Genomic DNA, 25392 nt, shown 5'->3' with positions numbered 1-25392 from the left:
TTTGGTGAGGTTAATAATAATAATAATAATAATAATAATAATACATACATACAATTGATATAGTGCTTTTCTGAGTACTCAAAGTCGCTTTACAAAACAGCAACAAAATAATAACAACTTTATCAGGGAAAAACTAGTTTAAAAGCTATAGAGGTAAAGGTAAAAGAGGGGGATTAGGATTAGGTAGGGCGTAGGGGTGTCACAATATGCCTAATCCACGATTCGATTCGGCTTTCGATTTTAAGCTCACGATTCGATATTCGATTTTTATTACATTTAAATTTTAAGGCTATTGTCTCTTGATTTGTAAAGAAAAACACTTGTTTCTCAATAAATAGACCAATTATTTGTTTACCAACATTGAGACTGGATGCACAGGTAATTGTTTCACACAATCCATTCTCAACCTGTTGTTTTGGGGTGCGCTGGTTTCAGTTAAGATTTTTTCCCATTCCAAGTGGCTATGACTGACTTTGTGGGCCCTGGGTAGACACCCCGGCCTGGCGGAGATTGGCGGAGATCTGTGCTCTGAGGAGGAGCGTTCTAGTTAATTCTACAGTTACTTACTACTACTATATTAACTGTAGTAATTCTTTAGTAACTCTTGCCTTAATTTCTCATACATCGCAGGCAACACACTTGTGCTCAAAATGCGATCTGCTGCCATGGCACTTTGTAATGTTATAGATCTGTTTGAATATTTAAATACAGCGTTCTCCACCACTGAAAAGGTTTGCATGTCACAAGACTGTGCTCGTTATTTCTTGAGCGCGACCCGCAAGTCGAATTACGTGTGCGTTTGGGAAGAAACACACGGTTTCTCTCTCTGTCAACCCAGCTGTGAGGCTTCCTTTTTCCCCGTCGGAATGAGGAATGTACAGAGAAACAACAGCTAGCGCATGGCTTCCCTTGGACCAGCGTTGCCAGATGTTGTGAGAGAAACAAGCAACCAGGTCTATGAAAAGAACCTTAACCCTAACCCAAAATAAGCGCCCAAAGTAGCTTATAATAAGAAGACTTGGCAACACTGCCATGGACGCTGGACAGTGAGAATCGCGATACGGCTTTTAATTTTGGTACACTGTATCGAACGTCAATTTCGATTCATTTTCGGTACGTATCGAGTATCGTGTAGTCGATAGTTAGTAGGGCGTGCCACCTGAAAAGGTGGCTTTTGAGTGTGGTTTTAAACATGGCGAGGGTGGGGGTCATCTTTGACGTGAGCTGAGGGTGAGTTCCAGAGGGAGGGGGCGTCACCCCAGGTTCGTTTCTTTGTCCTGGGGATGTCCAGGAGGTTGGCATCACCAGAACTGAAGGAGCAGGGGGAGGGGGTTGGGGTAAAGATCTGGCACCAGAGCACCCAACAGCTTAATAGGAAGCTTTCCATTTACCAATGCCATCCCATGGCTGAATTTCCACTATGTTTTGTTTAATGCAGCATACTGTGATTCCACCTTCACTTTTCTCCCTCAGCAACTTCTCCTCTTTACACTCGGTATACTGACTAAAGAAGGGTAGACTGTCCAGACATTCCTTAAAAGTAACACAATCTGATTCCTCTCTCGTTCACATTTCCTTCCTGTTTCCTCTCTCATCAGAACTACTCCAGAGGCAGCAACGGGGGAGGTGGAGCAGGGGACGAAGACTACGAGATCCCCCCCATCACGCCCCCAAACCACGCAGATCCCTCTCTGCTGCACCTCATGGAGCATGAGTCAGGCTACCCGTTCCATTCCCTGCCTCACAATGGTCTGCTCAACCCCTACTCCTACCCGGAGCTTCCTGCCCTCATGATGTCCAACATGCTGGGACAGGACAGTCACCTCATGCCCATGCACTCTGTGAGTACACTCTCCAATCTGGCCCTTTTTGAGGTTCTTAATATATGGGACTTACCATGCAAAACAGCCATGCTTTAACTTACTTTACATAGGCTGTAAGCGTTCTTCATGCTATACTGTATTTGTATGCGGTTGTTTTTGTGTGTTGAGGGTACAGTACAGCAATTGTAACTTTGTGTTTTGCAGTGAGCTACAGTACACATTTGTGGTGCTCAGCTGCACTGCCCTAGAAGAATGATTGGGATCTTCCCTAATCTGCATATGTGCATTTTACAGTTTAATCATTTATCTCATGCTCCTTATCTAGAGCAACTTACAGGTGCAGCTACAGAGAATATAGTCAAAGTCAAGCATAGTGGATATCCACAAGTTGGCTTTTGTTAAAGACCTGAAATTAGTCACTAAGTTCTGTTTCTGACAGTATGTCAGGAACGGTTGGGAAGTGTTTTTGTCTCGCCCCCCCTAGGGACCGGAGGTCCGGGGCGAGACAAATCGGCAGTGCTGACGTCTGTGGCCGCGTCCCGTCGAATTGCTGGTTAAGTTTTTTTAAGCAATGACGTCGCTTGTACTAGGTCACGTGAGGGAGTTGGCCTTAGCTTACGAAGTTGCAGTACTCCACCCATGGCGATTGCAATTGGATCACCAAATTTTGTGGCTACGTCACAGTCACGTTGATTGTATGTACTCCAGCTCCAGATAGCTCCAGATCAAGACTAGAGGAAGTAATGTGAAAACCTCTGTGATTAGAAGGGTGCGATTGAATGTGTGAAGTGATATCAAATAAAACGTGTCAAGCGTTTTTTATTATGAATAGTCTTATTGTTTCTAGTGTAATGGCATATTACTGAGAAGGTGGTACTATAAAGACAACTGTGATTAACTGTGAAATACAAGCAGCTAGTTAGTCACAGCTAGCTGCTAGTTTCTAGCCCCAGTACACAGGGCGTCCGCTCATAATTCCGACATCCCATTAATCCGACCATTAGGTTAGTGTGAGGTTACGAATAGGGTTAGTTATAATGGGGCCATACTAGACCACTCTGTACGTATTATTCTTGGGTCCCGTCTGCTTTGTTGACACGGACAGACAGAACTCAACGTTCATCATTTCATGTACCCCATTTCATGTACTAGTACAGACACTAGATTGAATATCCTTGACAAAGAGACGTAGAAGGCGATAGCTCTTGTTATTTTTTAGGTTTGACGTGTGTTTAAGTGGCATGCCACTGTTTGTAAACATAATAGATCTTGTCTGTTGCAAATCGCTCGTGTCCACGTTTACAGTATACTGTTTGCTACAGTTATTCACAAGCACTGCAACAGGAAATAAACGTAGACCCATTTAGAATGTTTATGTTGTGAAGTGTGAAAAGGTCTATTAAAGGGGCCTGGTACAATGTCAATTAAGCCATGTGGCTCAGCTGTTGTGAATGGAGCTGAAGTCCAATTAATGTTAAAGAAATGTACTGAATTGTATTTGAGTTCAAGGAAGTGTGAGAAATGTTAGCTTAACGCCTTAGATCTCTCTTAATGTTACCCATGTTCTGAAAACATCTTTGATATCATCGTAGCCCTCTTAGCATTATTGTAATTGCAAATTTTAGCACATTTACACGGGTATGAAGCCTCAAACAATCTGGCCTGAACAAGGCCCAAGCTATTACATTTCTACAAAGAGCTGTTGCCTGCTTAACACTGAGACCTTTGCTGCAGAGCCACTTTAATATCTATTCAGCCGCCCTGCTCAAAGATTTCATTCCCTCAAAGTAAGCTGAGAGAGAGCAAGAAACTCTGCACTCACTGCACATTGTGTGTGTGTGTGTGTGTGTGTGTGTGTGTGTGTGTGTGTGTGTGTGTGTGTGTGTGTGTGTGTGTGTGCTTGCTTGCTTGCACGCATATGCGCACGTGCCACACATACTTGAATTACTATACTTGTGAGGGGCAAATGACAAATTTGAGAAATACATGTTGTGAGTAAAATATTCCTGGAAATTGTTGTTTTATGCTTAAAGGGGGAGGGAGGCTTACAATTAGGAAAATATTCAGGGGTTGGGATAGGGTTAGGTTTAAGGGTTGGGTTTAGAGATACAGATTTATACTTGCACGCACCAATCTACTGTACAAGCTTGTAGACAGGCTACTTTCGGGGATCAATACCAGTACACAAGCAGAACTAAGTAGGTATTATTGTTTACCAGGGCCAAAAATAAATAAATATAGATAATAAATCTAGATTTATATAAAACTGTTTATAAACATCCTCGCAAGTATAGTGATATCAATGTGTGTGTGTGTGTGTGTGTGTGTGTGTGTGTGTGTGTGTGTGTGTGTGTGTGTGTGTGTGTGTGTTGGAGGGGTGCTCTTCAAGAGAATATCTTGAAGGGGCGGGGGGGCGAAAACAAGGGATCTCTCTTGTCAGCTACTTTTTCTTTTGAAAAGGGATACAGAGGACCCCTCTCCCAACCTCTAGTAATGTGTTAAACATGCTTCAGACTGAACATGCAAACACCGCTGGCTAACATGTTCAAATGCTTTAATCATAGAATCGAACCAGCTGAATTATAGATGGCCTGTGTGGTGAATTATTCAACGTTATATACTTTCATCTGACATAAATATTACTTTTTTCTCTCTCTCAACCCCCGCCCCTGTGTCATGAATATTTATGCTTTAATGTGAGCATCCGTGGCATTTATCCTCCGTTAATCAGGTCTTATGTGATTTTCAGAATCAAACTGCATAAGTTGCAGGCAGGCTATAGCCTATATGGGTGGCATGCTAAGGCCTCCATTAAAGCTGGTCTTCAGGATTAGGTCACCATCCAGTCAGTATTGAGCTGAATACAGTAGCAGTAGTCGGTGCATCAGGAAGATACTGTTAACGTGAAAATTAGCCGTGCATGAGCTTTGCAGAGGTTTTACAAAATGTTTCCTCTTATTTCATGGCAGGCTAACTGTTATCTCTGTAATTTGAGGCGATTGTATGAGATCACTTGGTCCACTCATCTTTGCAAAGGTGTGTGTGTGTGTGTGTGTGTGTGTGTGTGTGTGTGTGTGTGTGTGTGTGTGTGTGTGTGTGTGTGTGTGTGTGTGTATTTTCATATGTTAGCAAGTGTACATGCACATGTGTACTCTGTGTACATGTGTAAGTGTACGTAACAAAGCATTGCTCCTTGCAGTTTCATGCTGTATCAGGCCAGTAACATCTCAGAAAGGAGCAAAGAGAAAGAGAGAGAGAGAGAGCGAGAGACAGAGAGAGAAAAGGAACGCCTGCTTCTTAAACAGCTTTTGTTTCACCTTTGCAATTATTTATTTTCAAATAGCCCTTCAGGGTAATGTTCCATTTTCTTATTTCACACCCCCTTTTCTCATAAATGAACCGTCATCGCAATAAATCAACGCACAAACAGAGACTTGCACACACCGTGAAAGGTCCAAAGATTTATGTAACACATTCATGTTTCCCCACTTTCACATTTTAGTACTACTCTAGCTGAGCCCCAGCTAATAATAGCTGCTATTAATATTTCCTGTTGCCTAGCAACCCCTGCAAGTAATAGCTTACTCTGGAAAAATAGATGACCGATAAGAAAGAAGAAGAGGGGGGGCTGGTGGGGTTCAATTCATTTATTATCTCTTGGGACAAGAGGAGCTTATTTCTGAGTCTGAGGAATGGGAAAGTAGGCTGTATATTGAGAAATATTTTAAAGCAATTGAAGATTATGTTATTTTCATTTTGCCTCCATTAAGGAGGTTTCATTTGGATGTTTTCCCCAACAAAGTCAATTAACATTAATTTCATGCAGATAAAGGTGAAATAAGGGAATGAATTTGGATGTCTGCTGAAGGCTTCAAGGAGAATAAGGGTGGATGGGAGATGGCAGGTCAGTATTGTAACCCATGGCCAGGAAATGAAGACAAGCCTTCATATTTCTCTGTACTGTTTTGACAAGAGCATTGCGTGGTAAGACCACAACGAGATCGGAAGAAATTGCAGAACAATCATCCAACAGTGTTCTTTCAGCATCGCAAGAGGTAGATGAAAAGTCTGCAGCAGTACCTTAAGGATACACCACCATACTGCGATGAAAGCTACCCTACAGTGTACACATAAACCTCCCACAAATACAAGCTCAGCTGGAGCAACAGATATGCTTCATCTCAAGGGATGATGTTGCTGGTTTTTGTACAACATTTAGCCCTGGGCTAAAGCTCTGTAAACTTCTCCCTGCTTTGGGATTCTCTTTTTTTTCTTTCCACCAAGCATCGATCGCAGAGCAAACACAGCTAAATCATTACAGCGTTGAGAGCAGTACATTGACCGTCATTATCATTCTGCATAGGCACACAATTTTTAATCCAGCTAGCGCTGCATTGCTTAATAGTCCGATTGTTTTATTTTCTTTGTTTTAAATTAATGTTGGCTGTTTAATTAAGCTTATTGTTTTTGACAGGTAAAAATAGTCTTTCTGAGAGCACACTATTTTTGGCTGAACCGGTAGGGTCAGCCCTACACCCGCAAATGTCACTGATGAGTGAGTGAGTGACTGACTGACGGACGAAGTTAAGCATTGGTCGATCATTTTGCCTAACAATGGGCAAGCCAATCGCACAGCAATCGCCCCGCAGGCAATGGGATGTAGTCTATCCTCTGTTGTCCTAACAATGATCTAGCCAATAGCAGATCAGTCATCCCTCCAGACTATTGGATGTAGTGAGTAAAGTACGAGACTACAGGCTCTGGCTTGTGAACGTGCAGATTGGTTGTCTGCCTGGAATACAGCTTTGTTTACATTAGTCATGGTTAGCTCTTGCTCAGTGCTGATCACAACAGAACATAGAGATAAATAATGTTAACAAGAAGAGTCCCACTATGTCATTCAGATAATACTAACGTTGAACATCATGTATATTATATTCATTTAAGTAATTGACCTTGTTGAACGATGCTCCGCTGAAGATGTTCCGTTTGGTGGGTCTGCAATATTCAATTAAATTCCTTGTGAACTAAGCTGAAAGTTTCATTTTTCAAATAAAATGTTCGGAAATAAAGTTATTGTTATTTTATACAGGTCTATGGATGTAAACATCATGGATTCACTATAATTTCAGTGTATCAAAAAGCCATATCTGGATGGGATTATTATTACTTGTCTTGTCTTGTGATGTAATGTGCACTGGTACTGTGCGGGTGAACGTCATTTGAGATAACTAGAAGCTCGCCCCCGCTACGCGGGGGCTCGCGTCTAGCCCGCGGCCACGCCCACGTAGCGCCCGCGGCCACTTGGCAACTCATATAAGTGGCGTAGCGTCATGAGGGCCAGTGGGGCCGTGGCTCGGTCAGTGAAGACCCTGTAGTGCGGATGATATGTGGCATAGAGGGGCAGATTGTAAATCCCCAGAGGAAACATCCGTGGGCTACTATTGGTTCAGCGATGTGTGCGGTCGCCCTGCGGCCCCTCCTCCTCCACCAATGTGCAGTATTGAGAGCCCTGACGTCACAACAATTGGAGCGATGGGCACTGCACTCTGGTTGGTTAGGGTACACCTAGGGCCCAGGTAGAACCCAGTTAAAGCCTGCATGGGCAAACCCAGTTAGGACCCGCCTTGGTCCCACATAAACATGGCTAGTTGGGGCCCACCTAAGGGCCAGGTAGAAGCTACTTATAGCCTGCATGGGCATCGCAGTTGGGACTGAAGTGGATGCCGCTGACATTGCTTACATGGGGTCCATATGGTTTAGCCCACCTTGAAACCATATGGGAACTACGCTGGCATGCTGGCTGGAATGCAAACGCTGCATCATACCTGTAGTGTTTAGTTTGATGTTGTGTGTGTAGCAGATATACCTGCAGTGTGTAGACCAATGTCCATATGAAAGTCAATGCCCAGCAGTGTTTTTTTTTCTCCAGCAGAGTTTCTAGTGTCTCTGTCTCACTCTGGAAGAGGTTGCACATGAACTCTGCAGCCGCACTGAGGCGCTCCAACACAAACACTCTGACATTAAGCTGCTTCACACAACAAACATCAGCACCACGCTGCTGTTTGTCCAAAAGACACAATATCTCCTCTCCGACCGACGTCATGTGTTCATGTATCGACAGCCGTACAGACTCCTTTTGACACATTTTACCTTGTTTATCCAGCTCTCACTGACTCTGCACATCGGGCTGTTATAGCGCCACCATGAGGCTGATTAGAGAAATCTCAAGTGGAATTTCTTCCTCGGCATAGTGGGAATGTGGGTGCAAAGTTGCACGGAAAGTGCATGCTGTGTTCATAATGTGAGGCATTTTGGTCCAAACGGAGCAGTCCTGCAGACTTTGGAAGCCATTTTAGCCAATCAGGATGGAATATGAAAAATCGGAAAGAGCCTTTTTTTTTAATGACTGTGGAGATACTGTGTACCGATTTGCGTGATGTTTGGGCGAAATATGTAGGAGTACTGTGAGAAAATGTGTTTAGCAAAAAGCGGCCTCCTGGTGGCACTGTAACAGGGCCATGTGAAAGAAATAGGGCAGAGGTTCTGAATTGGCATCCAGGGAGTGTGTGCACAGTTTCGCTGCGAGCAAGTCAACGATGTGAGAGATTAGCTATCACAGACGGACGGACAGGGGGTGAAACATAGTCTTGCGCCATGCCTTTCGGCCTGGCGGAGACAATAAAAAAACGAAAGTAAAGGAAATGACCATTTCTGCAACAAAAGTAGTCAACAAACTATACTATAAAAACATGGGCCACATTGTCAAAGAATCTAAGAAAGAGGCAATCATGTAGAAAATAGCCGATCTACAAGCTTACAAAGCCTCTCAACGTGAGGCGTTTCGAACTTGTAGATCGGCTATTTTCACAATATTTACTTGTGGAACGGAGTCAAACAGAATGGGGGGGTCCCCAGATCAAGTACGTTTTTTTTTGGGGGGGGGCGGCCTGAAAGGGTTGATAAGCACTGCTCTAATCTGAGCGAAATTATCTGAATTTACTACATGACCATAATGCAGCCTAACACGCGTAGCACGGGGCGGTCCTGCCATTACGTTAGTTACTGTAGTTGCTGTGGAGCTACATAGTTCTCCAGAAGACACACACAAACATACACCATCTACAATGGACTAACTGAGCAGCAATATTGACATTCACCACACGAACGTGCATTGTTGACAAAGTGATTGCACAGCCGCTGCAGGCATGACAACCACGTTAGCGTTAGCGACATGGCAGCTATCACAGCGCCCTGTCCGTCGTCGCTGCGACTGACTGTGATTAGCCTGGGTGCCAGGCCAGCCTGCTTCGCTGCGTTCGGCGGTTTTTTTTTTTCTCTCTGGAGAGAGAAAAAAAGTCCGCCGAACGCAGCGAAGCAGGCTGGCACCCAGGCTAGACTGTGATGGCTACAGCCATAGATATATAAACACTACAGCAAGCTCTCTGAGATGCCATTGTCTGGAGACTGCTCTTAGCGTGACACGACCAATGAGAGTGAGCGCTGTAGTTGTTGCTAAGATACGGTGGCGTCTCTGCCCCATAGCTTGTAGATCTCTCACGCATGATTGGCGTAGGCTGCGTTGCCAGGTCTGACTATTTGTATAAGCGATTGTGGGCTTATTTGGGTGCACTTTTGGGCTCGTCGTTTCCATAGACCACGGCAGTGCTTATTTCTTTCCCGTGACCGATGTGGCAAGAGAAGGTGCAAAACGAACCATCCGGAAGTAGATTGCGAGATGAAATATATAGCACTTTTTGATTATTAGAGAAGGAGACACATGTGAAGGTGGAAAATGAAATGTAGGAGATTATATAGTTTTTCATGAGGGATTTTTGTAGCAAGTTGTGAGAGAATTGGGCTACTCCTGTGGGCGGGGGGCTGATTAGAACCATTGGGGTTTGAAAGGAGACGCTCTCTGTTTGAGTGGAAAGATTCATGAAAAATTATATTTGTGTGGCCTAATCCGGAAAACTAGCTCATACATTTACGCTCACAGTTTATGGTTGTGTGTTATCGGTTCAAACACCCAGAATAAAGGTTGTGTTTCTAGTGTGTAGTTTAACTTTTGGTCCAGCCATATACTAGGTTTTGATTGTGACTCTACTCAGAAGGAAGAAAATCACCAGTGTAGTAGATGGGTGTAAAACAGGTTTATTATATAGGCTATTGAGACAATTTTTGTGTGAGTAGATTTGATGTACATTTGATGTACAATCACAGATCCACTGTATGGACATTATGAGTGACGCTCACTGTAGCAATCAAATGTAGCTCATAATAGTCCCAACTGCCAGCTACCAATTTTCAGACCTGAAATTACTTCATTTGCAGGGTACTGAAACGAATAGCAAGATAAACAACAGTGTTGCAAAAGCCTATAGGTGTCATTCAGAGATTGCTTTTATTTGCCATCTGTACGCTGACTGACCCACTCACCCAGCTCCTTTGAATCAAGGCAGCCAAGTCTTGGATGACTGGCTACTGTGAAATGTAACATTCTGGAGTGGGAAAGCTTGTTACTGAGGGAGAATCCCAATCTCACCAATAGCTGTCAGCGTCGCCTCCATCGCAGCTCTGTCGGCAGGGGTTTGTGCCAGCGGCGGTATGGTGTGACGATGGGATGTTCTCATGTTCAACAGGGCCCCTGGTTCTCCAGGCCAAGCTGGTACAAGGGCGAGGGGAGATGCCAGCGAGATTTGTCTCTTTGAAAAAGAGGAGAGGAAGACTCCAGCAGACATTAATGAGGGTCGTGGGGGGGCTTTGCGGAGCGGGCCCAACACGGAGCCTTGAGGGACGCCGGCACATTTAAATATTGAAGCAGAGCGCCAGCCTCTGTCTCATTAACGCTGTAATGAGGCTTGTTTGGGGAAATGTTCCAACCGCCAAAAAAACAACAACTGGCAAATCGGCAAGTTTGTGTCGCACTCAGATGCTGTGTCACACTGGGATATTGGGGATTTGTTTAGTCTTGTTAAACATGTGGTGCAGCATTGTTATTTTTGGCAGGGTGTTTTTGTTACCCATATTTAAGGCTGTGTTGTCTGTAAAGGCTGTCAATTTAGATTATTATTGATTACATGGAAAGCTGTCAGTGGAAGTACTGGTTTTATCCAAAGGTAAGTTGGTGAATTGTGTTGAAGGGAATGCTCACCTATTATCTAGGCCTATTGTATTTGGAAACATAAAGAACATATGATTATTTGAAGGCAACAATGTTGATTGTGTGTGCATTGGTGTGACTGTGTGTGCTGGAAATTTTGATCGGACCATAAATGTATATGTGAGCAGTATCCCTACCTCTGTGGTGTGTGTGTGTGTGTGTGTGTGTGTGTGTGTGTGTGTGTGTGTGTGTGTGTGTGTGTGTGTGTGTGTGTGTGTGTGTGTGTGTGTGTGTGTGTGTGTGTGTGTGTGTGCGTGCGTGCGTTTGGGGGGGGTTACATTTTTGTCACAGCCACTGATTGCTACAAGGTTATGTGAGCTTGACTTAATTTGACTTCATTTAATCTGCTAAAGGAAATTTATTTTGCATCACTTGGCATTTAGGACATAGACAGCGAGGGAAAGGCCACCAGCCTTTTAATACAGCAACATAGAAAAGAACTACATTGATGTGTGGATATTGACACTTCTAGAATAGGTACTGTATACAGTATGGAGGCTGCAACCACCATTTAAAAAGGTCACAATAAGTCTATCTGCTGTGATATTGAAAGTTACATAAGATGCAAGTACACAGTAAAATTAAATTCCTAGTGTTAATTTAACTCTGAGAGTGTAAAGATTGGTCCTATTTGACTGTGTACGTGTGTGTACTGTACTCCCATTCCTCCCATGGTAGACACAGTGAAAACGAATGCCTCTTCAACCATTCAGGTTCAGACTTGTGACATTGTCGTTTTGAATTTTGCATTTGACCTTTTTAACAAGTCATCTCTCTTCTCTTGCATCTTTGCTGACACCCTCTACTGCACACACTCTAATAAAGCAGACATTCATAAAAGAAGAAAAAAATCTTTATACGGTATTTAAAAAAAGAAAAACTATGTTGCTCTTTCACATTGCTGACTTCACATCCCAAATACAACTAGATTACTTGTGATTTTAAATTGAAAGAACAACCCCCCCCCACCCCAGTGTAGGCTTTAGACATATCTCATATGACCTGCCTGCTCTGTTGCCTTTCACTGCGATAGATATGACATCTCTGTGGTGTTTCCAGATAAATCACTTTTTAGCTACAGAAGGAATGTTTCAGTTGCGACTTTTCTGTCTACAAAAAGACAGATGCCCTTCAGTGTCACTCTCCACAGCAGTAGCGGGCAATGTATCATGTAAGTTGTCAAGAGAAATGACAACAAGATAATTGGTAGGGTACTCACATTTGCTTTAAGTGAAAACAAATGGATTTCCAAAGAGGATTGCGCTTTAAAAAAGTAAAGCTTTGTTTTGCAGTGGCATATTATGCATGGATGGGAGTGAAGTAATGAAGAGGAGTATTAACGGATTGAGCATTAAAAACAAATGAGCATTCATTGCAAGGCATGAATATTCATGCCGCTAATTCAAATAACCTTAGGCGACTGTTACGACTAATGAATATTAAAGCAGCATGGTCACAGAGATTTGAACATTGCATTAGAGCTGACATTCTGAGATTATGTACAAGGGTAAACAATTAAAATGGGAGGGAAAGCATATTTCAGTGGTGATCAAAAGATGATGTAGATCTACAGCTCAGTAAAACAATAAAATAAAGTTATGAAGTAATGTGTGATTTGACACATCACGCCCGACTGATGCCATATTTTTGGGTCCGATGGCAATCCTGATTTTGGAGAGTGCTAGCCCACCGATTACCAATGTTTTAACCAATATTTTGTCAAAAAGTGTATTTTGTTTTTAAGTTTTTCAAAAATTGAAAATTCAAAAATAGCCTATCAATTCTTTTTGTATTTTTCACTATAATGACATGCCCAAAATGCCTGGTTAAAAGTGGTTACATTGGCCGCATAATTGCCAGTACTGATGTCGTCAAAAATGTTAAATAATGCCCAATATATCGGCCAATTATAAATTATTTTTGTGTGGCTCTAGTGACACACGCAGCAGTAGGACAAAAATCACACAAAATCCCTGCAGAGTTGCCATGTTGACCACAAATATTTTGAGTTGGCGCAGTCAGCAATGCCCAAAGGGGAGTTAAAGAAAGGGGCTTTACTGTACAGTACTGTACAAGCTTATCAGATTGGGACTCGCCCTAGAGGGACCCAAAGGGTGACTAAACATGTTTGTGTTTTCCACAATGCTTTTGAAAAAGAACTGGGCGCCCTTATGGCCGACGTAATCGGGAGAATCCCCACTCTTCCCACTTAAAGAGGGGGGGTGGGGGCCATGGCTGCTTCCTTTGAGGGATCAGTGTGGTGAGTCGTCCTCCTCGGTCGCCACCGCGGTGCTAATTAGGCCCACCACAAAGCCAGCCTGTGGGGATAATGTCCCATTATTAGAGTCATTTGTTTCAATTAACCGCTCTGTGATTCTACAATAGCATGGTGCAGCCCGGCGCGAGGAACCCATTACTCTCGCCCAGGGAAACCGCTGGGGTTTGAGAGGGCGAGAGAGCATTTTCGTGCGAAGGTTAGGGATACCTGACTTTTGCCAGCGGTCATGCTGCCAGCTCCACGTAGTGCATAGTCACTTATTCACAGCCAGGGAGAGTTGATACAGCACTGTGACCAGATAGCCTCACACTGTATACATGCCTCTTCTCAGGGTATACAAAGACAACAATACACCATTAGTTACATTCTGTTGACTAGCTTTGTAAGTTTCCGAGACGTTAGTATTTCTCATTCCTCCGCACTTCACTGAGAATTGATTGGATGATTGTTGACTTGAGCATTGACCCCTGAACACTTGCAGGTTCTTTTTTTCCCCCTCATTCTTCTTCCCTTGCAGAGAACATTGCGGTTGACTGAATTGCTATTCTGCTACTGTAAACGTATGCCACTCTTCTCATTTTCAGCCTAGAATCTTTTTTTCTTTTTTTCTCTCAGAACAGCTAACTTCGGAGTGAGGCTTTCTCTTTCACTTTAGCACCGAGATTCTTTGGTAACTCTCAGTCTGTCTGCTGCGCAGAATTGGATGAATTTGACTCACCTTTTGTCAGGGTCTTTTCATCAGAGTAGCACACATCTGCGGCCAAACAAAGCAGGTTGCTCTGACAACAACACCCCCCCCCATCTGTGTCTATACCCAGGTTGACAATTAGCATATAGTACCTATGGCAACCAGCGAGCAGCCCATCATCATAGCTTTTCGAAATGTTTGTGCACTACTGATAGTGTCTTCTCTTAGTCACAGCTGGAGGCTGAGAGAGAGAAAAGTGGTTGAAGATTGTACATCATGTATGAGTGTATAGAGGAGATTATGTTTCTGTAATTAAGCTGCCTCCTTTTAACAAGTTACTCTGTGTGTTAATGGTTCAGGTGTTTTTTAAGCCATAAAAAGCAGGCGGAAAATAACAAACAGGAAGCTGATGATTACGTTTGTTTAATAAATCACTTTGTGGTTATTTTTACTATAAGGCTTTCAACTATAAGGTTAATTGAAAAGTTCTTCAAATTATTTGGAGTTAAAAAGACAACTTGGCATTGATACTAATACTACAGAGCACATTACCTCAAAACACCCCAGAATACAGCATTTCAGAGTGCTTTTCTTCCCATTCAACACTAGATAATGGAAACTTCGATTGATACCAAGAGGTTGCTGGCCTGTGATGCCTCTGTTGCCAGGGTCTCTCTCATTGGCTCTCATCCCCTGCTGCGCTGATGTTTACAAAGAAACATCACCAGCTCACATTAAAGGGTCCGAGTTGTCCCCTCGGGCTGTTGCTATGGAAATAACCCTGCTATGGTCGCCCATTCATGTTTGATTAATTGTTTTTTTTCCTCCTCTCAGTGCAGTTGCCTGCACAAAAGGCCTCTTCATAGGGTCATTTCATCTAGAAAACAAACAGTAGGAATATCCAAATGCATTTGTGTCTGGACTTTCAGATGTTTTCCTCTTTCTGCTTCGGGGGACTTTTTGTAGATGCTCTGTGTGGAGGTAAAGCCTTATAAATTGTCAGACCTAGTGTTTCATGATAAAGTTGTGTCTGTGAAGCTATGCAATCAAAAAGTCACACTCCAATTTTTCAGGTTGTCACAGACCTACCTGGAGTGTGAATATAAGCATTTTTGCCTTTTTCCCTGTTAAATTGCTCTGTGTAATGCGGCACTACAGCAACCCACTGGGGCCAATTAGGATGCCGGCAGAGCCAGAAAGTGCGTAACAGATGCTTTTGCCACTATTTATTAAAATCCAATCTGCGAGGCCCCTCCAACAGCTCGTTAAACTAGCGTTAATCTAATTAGCTCTCACTTGCCACTGTTTTCGCCACATTACCAAATACAAGGGCTTCAGCTTCGCAATTTAGGCTGATTAAGTAGACCCTATGCTGCAAGGCAAGGCTCATACAGGGGAGCCTCTCAGAGCTGTCAATCATTTTTTTTCTTCCTGAGTGTAATAAACCATGCAGAATATTTCAGCTCAGGTTTTTGGCTCGGGATGGATTTGGAATATCTGCTGTGGGAATATTGGCTGAAATGGAGCCCACTGTGCCAGCTCAGTAGTGCAAGTCTACGTGTCTGAGCCAAACACTAACAAAACATTCCACATCATAAAGACTTTGTATATTTGCTGTGGCATGGTACCAGAACTGGATGCATGCAGATTCCATAATGGTTGCCTTCTTTCTTTCTTCTGGGTTTATATACCATTCTCACTCTCATATGCTGTCGTGTCTTTTAGATCATGACCATGTATCCACACTTCCGGTTCATAATTGTCGGGGCCGAACTGTATTTTTATTTGATGAGTACTGCTCTCTGGATGGGCGCCTGGTTCTACTCAGGGATTTGGGCGGTGGTTCTTTGACATGCAGTTCTGTTCATTGCTTGCAGATGGACAGTATGACATGGAGCAGTAATGTCTTCCAGATGAGAGACATATATATTTGAAGCTTTGAGCTAACGTCAGACCCTCAGTGGTGTAGGTGAAGTGAATTAAGACTGTACTCAAAGACACCACTAAAGCACTAGCACAAGGGAGCGAGCATGATGAGAAAATTGCTACTTTTCAGGGCTAAAGGAATCAATCACTTAAACGACATGGACTATAAAGAATTTGTAGTGACTGAGAAATAAATCTGTGTCTCCAAAAACCCAATTCTTAAGGGATTCTTTATCTTTTCATCTGACTGATTGTGAACCACTGAGTCCATATACTGTAGCCTCCAATATACAGTAGAGATTCATTCTGTTTTCTTATGTCATATAAGAATTAGAAAAAAAATGTTTGTTACATTGTTACCACACCTACCGACACTAGCCAGTTCACGAATAATGTAATTGACACTATTATAGTAGCCTCGGAAACCCAGCCATTTTTTTTGTTACAAAAGAAAAAAGTCTGGGGGAACGATGCAGGAACGATGGTCTTTGAAGCTTGTTATCTCCTAACCATTCAGAGTGCAGAGGGGCGTCGCTCTAAATTTGGTGACGTCAGCCTGCTCCGTGCACAGACCGGGGGGGGGGGGAGGGGGGAGGGGGGGGAGGCGGGGACATAGATTGGTGAAGCAATCGGAGGACGCGCCTGCTCCGGGCGCCTGGGTTTGGATCCGCCCTTCGAGACCATGGATTGCTCTCGTTCTCTCAGTCTACTATTATAGTGAATGCACTGAAATGCTACGCGATGAGGTTGCCATTGTGAATACTATATATATATATATTATATATATATATATATGACTGAATTCATTTTATTTCGATTTTATTTCACAACAAACATTACAAATACAATACTTGGAACGAAAAAGTGAAGGCTGAAGCCGTAGCTTATAATTCCTACCCTTTTTGTCTTAAAATATACTTAAAATAGAAACAATACTGTATATTGTTCCCTTGGTCTTAACAATTACAACCTACACCATATGATTGGTTGAAGCTAAGTTTAGGAATGTATTTTTTGTTCTTTATTTCATTTTATTTATGATTAGTAATGGTTAGTATGGTTAATGCTGTCGAGGAGCACATTCGCATACATTTCCCCCAATGTGACCTCCAGGCGGGTCATGGTACATGGCAATGCCAAAATGAGGTGCTCATAGCGGATACAAGACATGCAGATAGTTGGAAGCTCTGGTGCGGTTCAGTACTGCTCCCGTCGCTGTGACCGGCTGAGACACACACAGCTCCTGTTCCATTTGGAAATACGTCACGATACGGAAATGTAATACTCTGAAAATACCCTTTATGTCGTTTTTAAGTTTAGGTATGGGTTTGGTGTGGTTAGGATTATGGGGGAGGGCGTTCAGGTGCAACCGGCGGGTTAATAGTGTACTGGCCTTTATAAAATGAATATGTTTTATTACACTGAACAATGGGGAGATGGAAAAGAGGGGTCACAGTGAAGCTATAACATAAGTGCCACAACGTATGTGCATGCGGAGTATCAGCAGATCTGAAAGGTGGGTGGATACAGCAGGCCAGGATCATTTTTGGCCACTACGTTTTATTTGATTTCATTTTTTATATATGTAGTTTTCAGGGAACCCACTTTTTGCTCAAGCTTGCCACAATTCTGTTTGTTGGCGAAAATGTACTAGATCATTGGTTACTCAAAGTGAGGTCCAGGGACCTCCAGAGGTCCCTGGCACAAATCCTTTTCAGATGGGGGTACACGGCCAAATACATATCAATTTGGGGGGTCCTTGACACGAAACAGTTTGAGAACCATTGATCTACTAGATGGCATTATTCTCACCACTGTTGCATCCATGCCCGTTTATCCATTTATAAACCCACAAAGGCTTCAGAATGTGCAGCAGCTGCATAAAGTTGTCCTTTTTCTCTTGTGTGGAGTGGACCAGGCTTGTCACATGGTCATAGCATACAGGTGTGCTAGTTTGGCAGGTCATTGATAAAGTTAAGACGAAGAATCAACTAAACCAGAGAGGGTAGTTAAAGGCATGTCTCAACTGGTCTATGAAGTCAGGAACTTCTGTAACTTTGGGGTCCCAACCCATGCGTTTAGAAACATTGGTCTATAATAAGGTCTTCCTTTCACCCTTCAATGTGACACCAAAAAACACAGTGTGGCTTAGATTTTGGTTCATTAAGTTATCCAAAGATGGGGTGACAATTGTAATTTTCAACCCTAACGTGTGTGTTATAAGCTTTCTTCACGCCTCAAAGCATGACTATACAAAAAGTTCTTGTTGTTGCTTGGATTCCCTCCAGACAATGTTCAGGGCTACTTTGGGAAGGAAAAGCTGTGCATGTCTCAGGCTAGCTCATCTTAGAAAAAACGTCCAACTTGGGTTTATATTTTCATGGTTAAATCTGGCCCAGCACTTATTTTTCTCTCTTCTTTTTTTTATTTTTCTCATTTTCTTTCCCCCGGTCGGCCTCTGCCTGAAGATTATTCCACTACCAATCTTTGATTGATGTTCTTGTACTTCTTATTTGAAAGAGTTTTCCTCTGTAGTGAGATGAGCCGCAGAGTATTGCTTGTACCTCAGACTAGCTGGCTTGACTTTAAAGCTCTTAAGGCCACTGCGCATTCAGCCTTTCTTTTCTTTCTTTCTTTTTTTTTTCGCTGCAGAAATATGGTGAAGAAAGTGAATAAATAATGATTATCACGTGTTCTCATTCTAACTACAATAACAAGGTGTAGTCTCTCAGAAAGTTTGAACTATTATGTAACTCTTATTTCTTACTTGGGGTTTGCCATCCCCTTAGTATGAAGTAAGAGCAAAATGGGCGCCATGTGAATATGGTAAATTGTGGTATTTTGCTGTTGATACACACTTTTTGGAACATTCTATTATGGACCTTAGTTGTGAATATTCACATAATAAATTGCTTTACAACTTTCTGTATGTGAGCAATAGGCTCATATGTATGTAAAGAAATGTATGGATCTTGTCATCTCCTCCGTGAGATGGTCTCATTTGTTTTGGGGGCTTTTTGTCTCATTTTAACATCTCCAAAGACAGATTCATACTGTGTCACAATGTGTCGCGGATGCGGCACATTGTGAGCTTATAGATCTGCAATGTTGGGTGTGTGGCACCGCCGTACGATGGAGCTTAAATTAGATCTAAGACTTTAACTGTCTGCTGCTATGCTTGTCTTCACCATCCATCCAGCCACTCCTCCGTACATCACTCTGTTTCCTTTATCTGTTCTCCCTACTACATCAACTCAAGCTCTATCCCTTCCTCCCTCACTCTCTCTCTTCTTTTGGTGCCTCTTTTTCTCTCTCCAGCTACATTTACCCCCTCTCCTCTCTCTCTCTCTCTCTCTCTCTCTCTCTCTCTCTCTCTCTCTCTCTCTCTCTCTCTCTCTCTCTCTCTCTCTCTCTCTCTCTCTGCTGTTTTGATAGCGACGCAGTTATCAGGCTGTCAATTCTAATCTTGTCTTGCCAGTGCAGTGCTGTCCATTCAGAATTACAGCTACCCCCCACACCCCCCCACCTCCTACCCCCCAATGCCTTTATCCCTATCATTCTCTCTCTCCTTCCCTCCCCCCCTTTCTCTCTCTGACAACAGCAGCGCCGCTGATGGGATGAGCTCTGGCTGACACTGTGGTTCAATGTTTTGCTGGTGCACTGGAAAGCTGTGTACCTATACTGTATATATAGACTGTTTTGGCATTTTTGGGTTTTCTGTCGACAGATGAGTGTATTGCATTGTGTTTATCCACTGGATGGTGTGTTTGGGTTGAGTGCAGAATGTCCTGTAGGCCCTATACCTACACAGGTGTTCATTGATACTACTGCTGCTGTGGCAATTATGAGTTCAGCTCATCGCCAGGGCAGGTTTATTGCCGAAGCTCGTAGGCTGATGTCCATCCATTCCACCCCTCGATTCTTTTCAGTGTCAAGTTTCAGTTGAATCAATATTCTGTCCTCTGCTATCAATACTCTCACTGCTCCAACACAAAAAAAGAAAAACATGAATATGGTCATCAGCCCTGTATTGTATTTATTTTTTCCTAGTTGGTTGTCATTTTTGCTTCATGTCACCATGCCTCCCAGTTTGTAAATATGTGTGATATTTCCTGGAGATTATTTAGTTTCTTTTTTTTTTCTTTGCTTTTTTTTTGCTTTTTCATTCCATTAGCGCTCTCTTCAATTTATTCTACTCTCACTTCAAAGGCAGGGTGGAACAGATGTCATTTCAAACGCCTGTCTTTTGCCTCATTGCATAAAAGTGAGGGATGATTATTTTTTAATGAAACTGCATGTGCTCACACACCCAATTGTTTTTTTTTGTATAAATAAATACATAATAATAATAAGGCTATCACCTAAAGCTGTGAAGTAGATAAGAAATAGTTTGATTTTATTCAGAAAGGAAATGTCCATTCATTTAATTTAACCAAAAAAGCTTTTTTATTTTAGTTTAGCTTAAGCTGCCGATTGTGAGCGGAGACCTCGAATTCTGATTAGTTAATTTCATGCTGTGTGGAATATCTTCAAGACTTTTATTTCTTCCTGAAACAATGCAATTTTCAAAGGCAATCATTTCCTGTTTTCAAATTACCAGTCAAAGGCAAAGATACGCTGTCTTCTAATCCCAAGATAAGTATGCATTAGATGGATGCGAGTCCCTTTAAATGTTCTTGTGTTGCAATTTGATACTCTTTCTTTGCACAGCAATCGTTCCTTCACATGGCTTGTATTCCCCCCTGCTGTGTTTTAACACCAAAGTACCAGATGAGAGGATCTGAAAAGGAGCATTCAAATCTTAAATAAATCACAAAGTAATGAAAAAGGACATTTTTGGTAGATCTTCGGACAGGCTGCCAAAAAAAGCCATCTTGTTTCTATGTGGCTACATAACCAGCATCTACATTCATTCAGTCTCATGCAGTAACATTTGGTTACATTACCAGCGTCTCTCTTTATTCAGACTCATGCAGTAACATTTGGTTACATTACCAGCGTCTCTCTTTATTCAGACTCATGCAGTAACATTTGGCTACATTACCAGCATCTCACTCTTTCACTCTCATGCACTTTGGCTATATTACCAGCAGCATCTCACTCTTTATTTCAGACTCATGCGGTTACGTTTGGCTACTGTACATTACCAGCATCTCACTCTTTCACTCTCATGCAGTAACGTTTGAGTGACTCTGGGGAGCCCTCAACCATGCATTGCGTGCATACACATCCTTCATTCGACACAATACCTCAGTATATCATTATATATTCAGTGTGTCATTATATCTTTTATCATTACAGTCTTACAGATGGAAATTGGATTGTTGTTTTTCTCTCTCCTTTATGGCAACCAAGAAATCAGGTTAACTGATGTTCCATTGATGCTAATGGCAACATCAAGCTATGGCTCCTCCCCCTTGCCATCCTCCATTAGATACACCTCTTCTCTCTTCCATCTCTCTCTCTCTCTGCCTCTCCCTCACCCTCTCTTTCTCCTTCTCTTCCTCTCCCTCTACCCCTCCCTTGCCCTCCCCCTCCCCACCCTCTCTCTGATGGCTGATGTTCTCTTCTCAGCAAGGAAAGCAATTTCCATATAAAATCACAGGCACGATCAGGTGACCTGGATTTGACTCCCCGTCAAAGCCTCACGTGGAAAATGGAAACCTATTCATGTGTATTGGATCCAGTACATCACGTAGTTGTCACTGGTTTCTCCCCTTGAAAATGCGGCAAGATTGCAATGTGTTATTGTGGAGTGGACTAACCAATTCAGCGAGTCCTTCAGAATACAGCACAGAGAAGGAAATACTTCCTTGGCCTGCTTTGCTAAAATGAAGTCAAAATTGAGCTCGGTGAGCAAACTTGTACAGTAAGAGTAAAAAAAGATGTAATGTTGCGGTGAAAAGAGCAAATAGACCCAGAGAGTGCAGCAATTTAACAACATCGTAGAACCACTGTGAAACCACCTGAAATCTATGAGGTGCTAATTAGGACAGGTCTCTCTCCCCATCCCACCTCTGGCCAGCCTGCCCCTGCCCCCACCACCCCAACCCTCCCCCAGAGGCCAACCTATCTGACTGACATCCTGTTAGTCTTCGTTCACCCATGTCCGCAAATTGATCTGTTTTCTCTTCTCAGAACAAGATTCAGCTGCCTCTTCTGAGAACTCTGCTCCGCTCTCTCTGTCCGTCTCTCTCTCTGACTGTTTCTCCTCTCCTCTCCTCTCCTCTCCTCTCCTCTCCTCTCCTCTCCTCTCCTCTCCTCTCCTCTCCTCTCCTCTCCTCTCTGCTGAGTGCAGTCTGGGTTCAAGTCGTTTTTATCTTAACTGTGTGGACCATGCCCAATGCCATCTGTAACATCCAAACATATTGGACATAAACTTTCACATGGTGGACATCTGATTCCTTTCTACATTAATAATGTGTGCATCAATGCGTGGCCTCCCTCTCCCTGTACAATCTTTAGCTATCGATTCATTAGCCTACTATGTGTGCAGTTTGTGAATGAACACTTGACGATGCAGTGTTCAGTGGCAAAGCCGCACGCACTACAGGAAAAATCTGAACGGCATTTTTCCCACATTGACAAACTGCTACTTGTGGGCATGTCGACAAGCAGTGGCGTGCACAGACATTTTAGGGGCAGGTGCTCAAGTAAATTCTACTTTTTTTTGTTTACTTGGTCTGCTCTTTTTTCCCTCTACACCTATACCTCTTTACCAAAAATAGACGATCTACAAGCCCACAACGCCTCGCACCGCGAGGCATTGTGGGCTTGTAGATCTGCTAATTTTGGCTAAAGTTCTCCTCAGAAAAGGGATGCTAGGTTTCGAGTGGTTATGGTAAAAAGAAAAATCATATCACATAAAGATTTGGCGGACCCCCTGTAGTAACTCTGAGGACCCCCAAGGGGTCCCAGACCCCCTGTTGAAGACCCGTGGTGTAAACTGAAAAAAGGGCACTTCTGGTCAAGAGGGCAACGGGCAGGTGCTCCAGCACCACCTAGAGTCTATCTGTGCACGTCCCTGTCGACAAGTGACTAAAATAGCAATCTTATAATACTTTACCTGAATGTGAAGAATGTTGGTGTAACTAAGAGATGCACTGAATGTTCTTCTTATATATACTGTATATGCATACATTTTCAACCAGATAATAATGTGCAGACTGTTGATGCTGCATTCATTTATGGCCTATTTTGTGAAGTTATACACGTAGTCATGTGAGCTGTGATTGGTCTATTTTGAGGGGACAGACATACAGTACATATATGGGCTGTATGTACATATGTACTTCACACTGTCTGCATGGCCCTCGGTCGTGCCTTGAAAAACACAAGTCATTTGCATCACTTAGTTCTTAACTAACTCATTTGTTTTCTCTACGCTCTCTCTCTCTCTCTTGCTATCCCTCTGTCATTCTCCCTCCCGCTCCAGATGAGTGGAGAGAAGCGGCCCTCATCGGAGATGATGAAGCCCAAGCCCAAGCCCCAGAAGAAGAAGAAGAAGAAGGACCCCAACGAGCCCCAGAAACCTGTGTCAGCCTACGCGCTGTTCTTCAGAGACACACAGGCGGCCATTAAGGGCTCGAACCCCAATGCCACCTTTGGAGACGTCTCTAAGATTGTGGCCTCCATGTGGGACAGCCTAGGGGAGGAGCAGAAGCAGGTAGAACACATTATACAGTATAGGAGTTCATATGCTGCTGGTATGCATTGACCATATTCACAGTGGCCATTTTGCTCTTATGTCCTCCTCGGGGGTGGGGATTCTTATGCCCCGATTATGATGTATGAGCAAAATGGCCGCTGGCTGAATGTGGTTAATGCATGCAAGTGTACCTTGATCCATGTTATTTTCTTTGTCTATAAGTCGCTCTGGATAAGAGTGTCTGCTAAATGCCTACATTTGAATTAATATTGTCGCTACCGGGTGGAAACCTTGTATGTCCAAACATTTTTACTTTTCAGGAAATGGAAAAAAAGAACCTGTGTTCCAATGGATCCAATGTAGTTTTTATTTAGTCGCAAGCTTTTGTTATTGGTTCAATATTTATAAAACCCACAGACAGACTTAACCGCTCTCACTTTAACTTTCAAAATCTTTCAAAAATAGCAGATTCACAAGCTCTCAACGCATCGCATCGTGGCGCATGGTGAGCTTTTAGATCAGCTATTTTTGCTGCATTTGTGTGACGCGCTTGTACGATGAAGTTGGGCATTCATTTATAAAAAAAAAAAGAAAACATTAAAGGTTGTAATATGGAGATAAAAGGTTTCTGCCTGACAGCAACGTTATGCCAAATACACTGGCGTTCATTCAGCCGTAGTGCAAATTGTATGCCAACACACAGGAGTTCATACAGCCATAATACATACTTTATGCCAAACACATAGGAGTTGTCAAGCAGCAGAATCTTCAAATCTAGTCAAGCAGTGAATACCAGCCCTTCTCAAATGTGGGAACACTAATACAATAAACACGGCATCCATACTGTAGGTCAAGAGTTCGCGTTACTACATGTATTGCATTACGGCACTCCGGGTCTTATAGAGACGCACACTACATGCACAGACAGACATGCATAGATGGAGACAGTGTGAAAAGTACATAGACCTACACAGTACATTCATTTTCCATACTAGCACATAGGTGCATATTCCCACAAAATGTTGAGAATAACTTCATAGCAGGATTGATACAAAAAAAGTGCACTATACAAACACACGCACACACACACGCACACACACACACCCACGCACGCACACACACACGCACCTTCTCTTACACACACGCACGCACCTTCTCTTACTGTACCACCAGTAGATGGAGCATGTGCTCCACCAGCGAAGGGAGCTAGCGTTCCTCGGCATTACGTGGTGTGTAATTACCAGAACATTGCTGTGAGATAGAGCTCACCTTAATGAGCTAGTTCTTCTCTTTCTAAAGATAATCCATCCGTTTATCCTCACTCCCCTGGCTCTCATTAAAATGATTTTCTTTCTAAATTTAATTCAAGCCACGGAGAGGGAGAGCGAGAGTGAGGGGAGAGAGAGAGAGAGAGAGAGAGAGAGAGAGAGAGAGAGAGAGAGAGAGAGAGAGAGAGAGAGAGAGAGAGAGAGAGAGAGAGAGAGAGAGAGAGAGAGAGAGAGAGAGAGAGAGAGAGAGAGAGAGAGAGAGAGAGAGAGAGAGAGAGAGAGAGAGAGAGAGAGAGAGAGAGAGAGAGAGAGAGAGAGAGAGAGAGAGAGAGTGTGTGTGTGTGTGTGTGTGTGTGTGTGTGTGTGTGTGTGTGTGTGTGTGTGTGTGTGTGTGTGTGTGTGTGTGTGTGTGTGTGTAAGGGGGTAGGGGGGGGGTAGGGCAGTCCTGTGCAACAGCAGCCATAAAACAGTCTGAATCTAATGAGGTTGGACATTTTACAGGCGAGGTCTGGCCAATGTGGGAACAATACACATACACATGAGGACATGTAGGTAGTCGAATGCAGATGCTGCACAGTGCACACACACACACACACAC

At 43.1% G+C, this 25392-nt stretch overlaps 1 protein-coding gene across 2 annotated transcripts in view; it reads left to right on the top strand.

Moving 5' to 3' along the window:
- The window catches only part of LOC311054482 (TOX high mobility group box family member 2-like), a 100762-nt gene that overhangs the window by 65588 nt on the left and 9782 nt on the right, over positions 1-25392 (top strand). For both annotated transcript variants that reach the window (XM_084070488.1, XM_084070487.1), the window contains exons 4-5: positions 1599-1841; positions 23314-23544. In XM_084070488.1, coding sequence (XP_083926614.1) covers positions 1599-1841; positions 23314-23544 — 474 coding nt within the window. The remainder of the gene's footprint in view (positions 1-1598; positions 1842-23313; positions 23545-25392) is intronic.

Source organism: Gymnoscopelus microlampas (assembly GCF_963454915.1).
Source record: "Gymnoscopelus microlampas genome assembly, chromosome: 10".
NCBI classification, from domain to species: domain Eukaryota; kingdom Metazoa; phylum Chordata; class Actinopteri; order Myctophiformes; family Myctophidae; genus Gymnoscopelus; species Gymnoscopelus microlampas.
The sequence above is the reverse complement of the archived record's forward strand: the minus strand, read 5'-3'. Positions and strand labels throughout refer to the sequence as shown.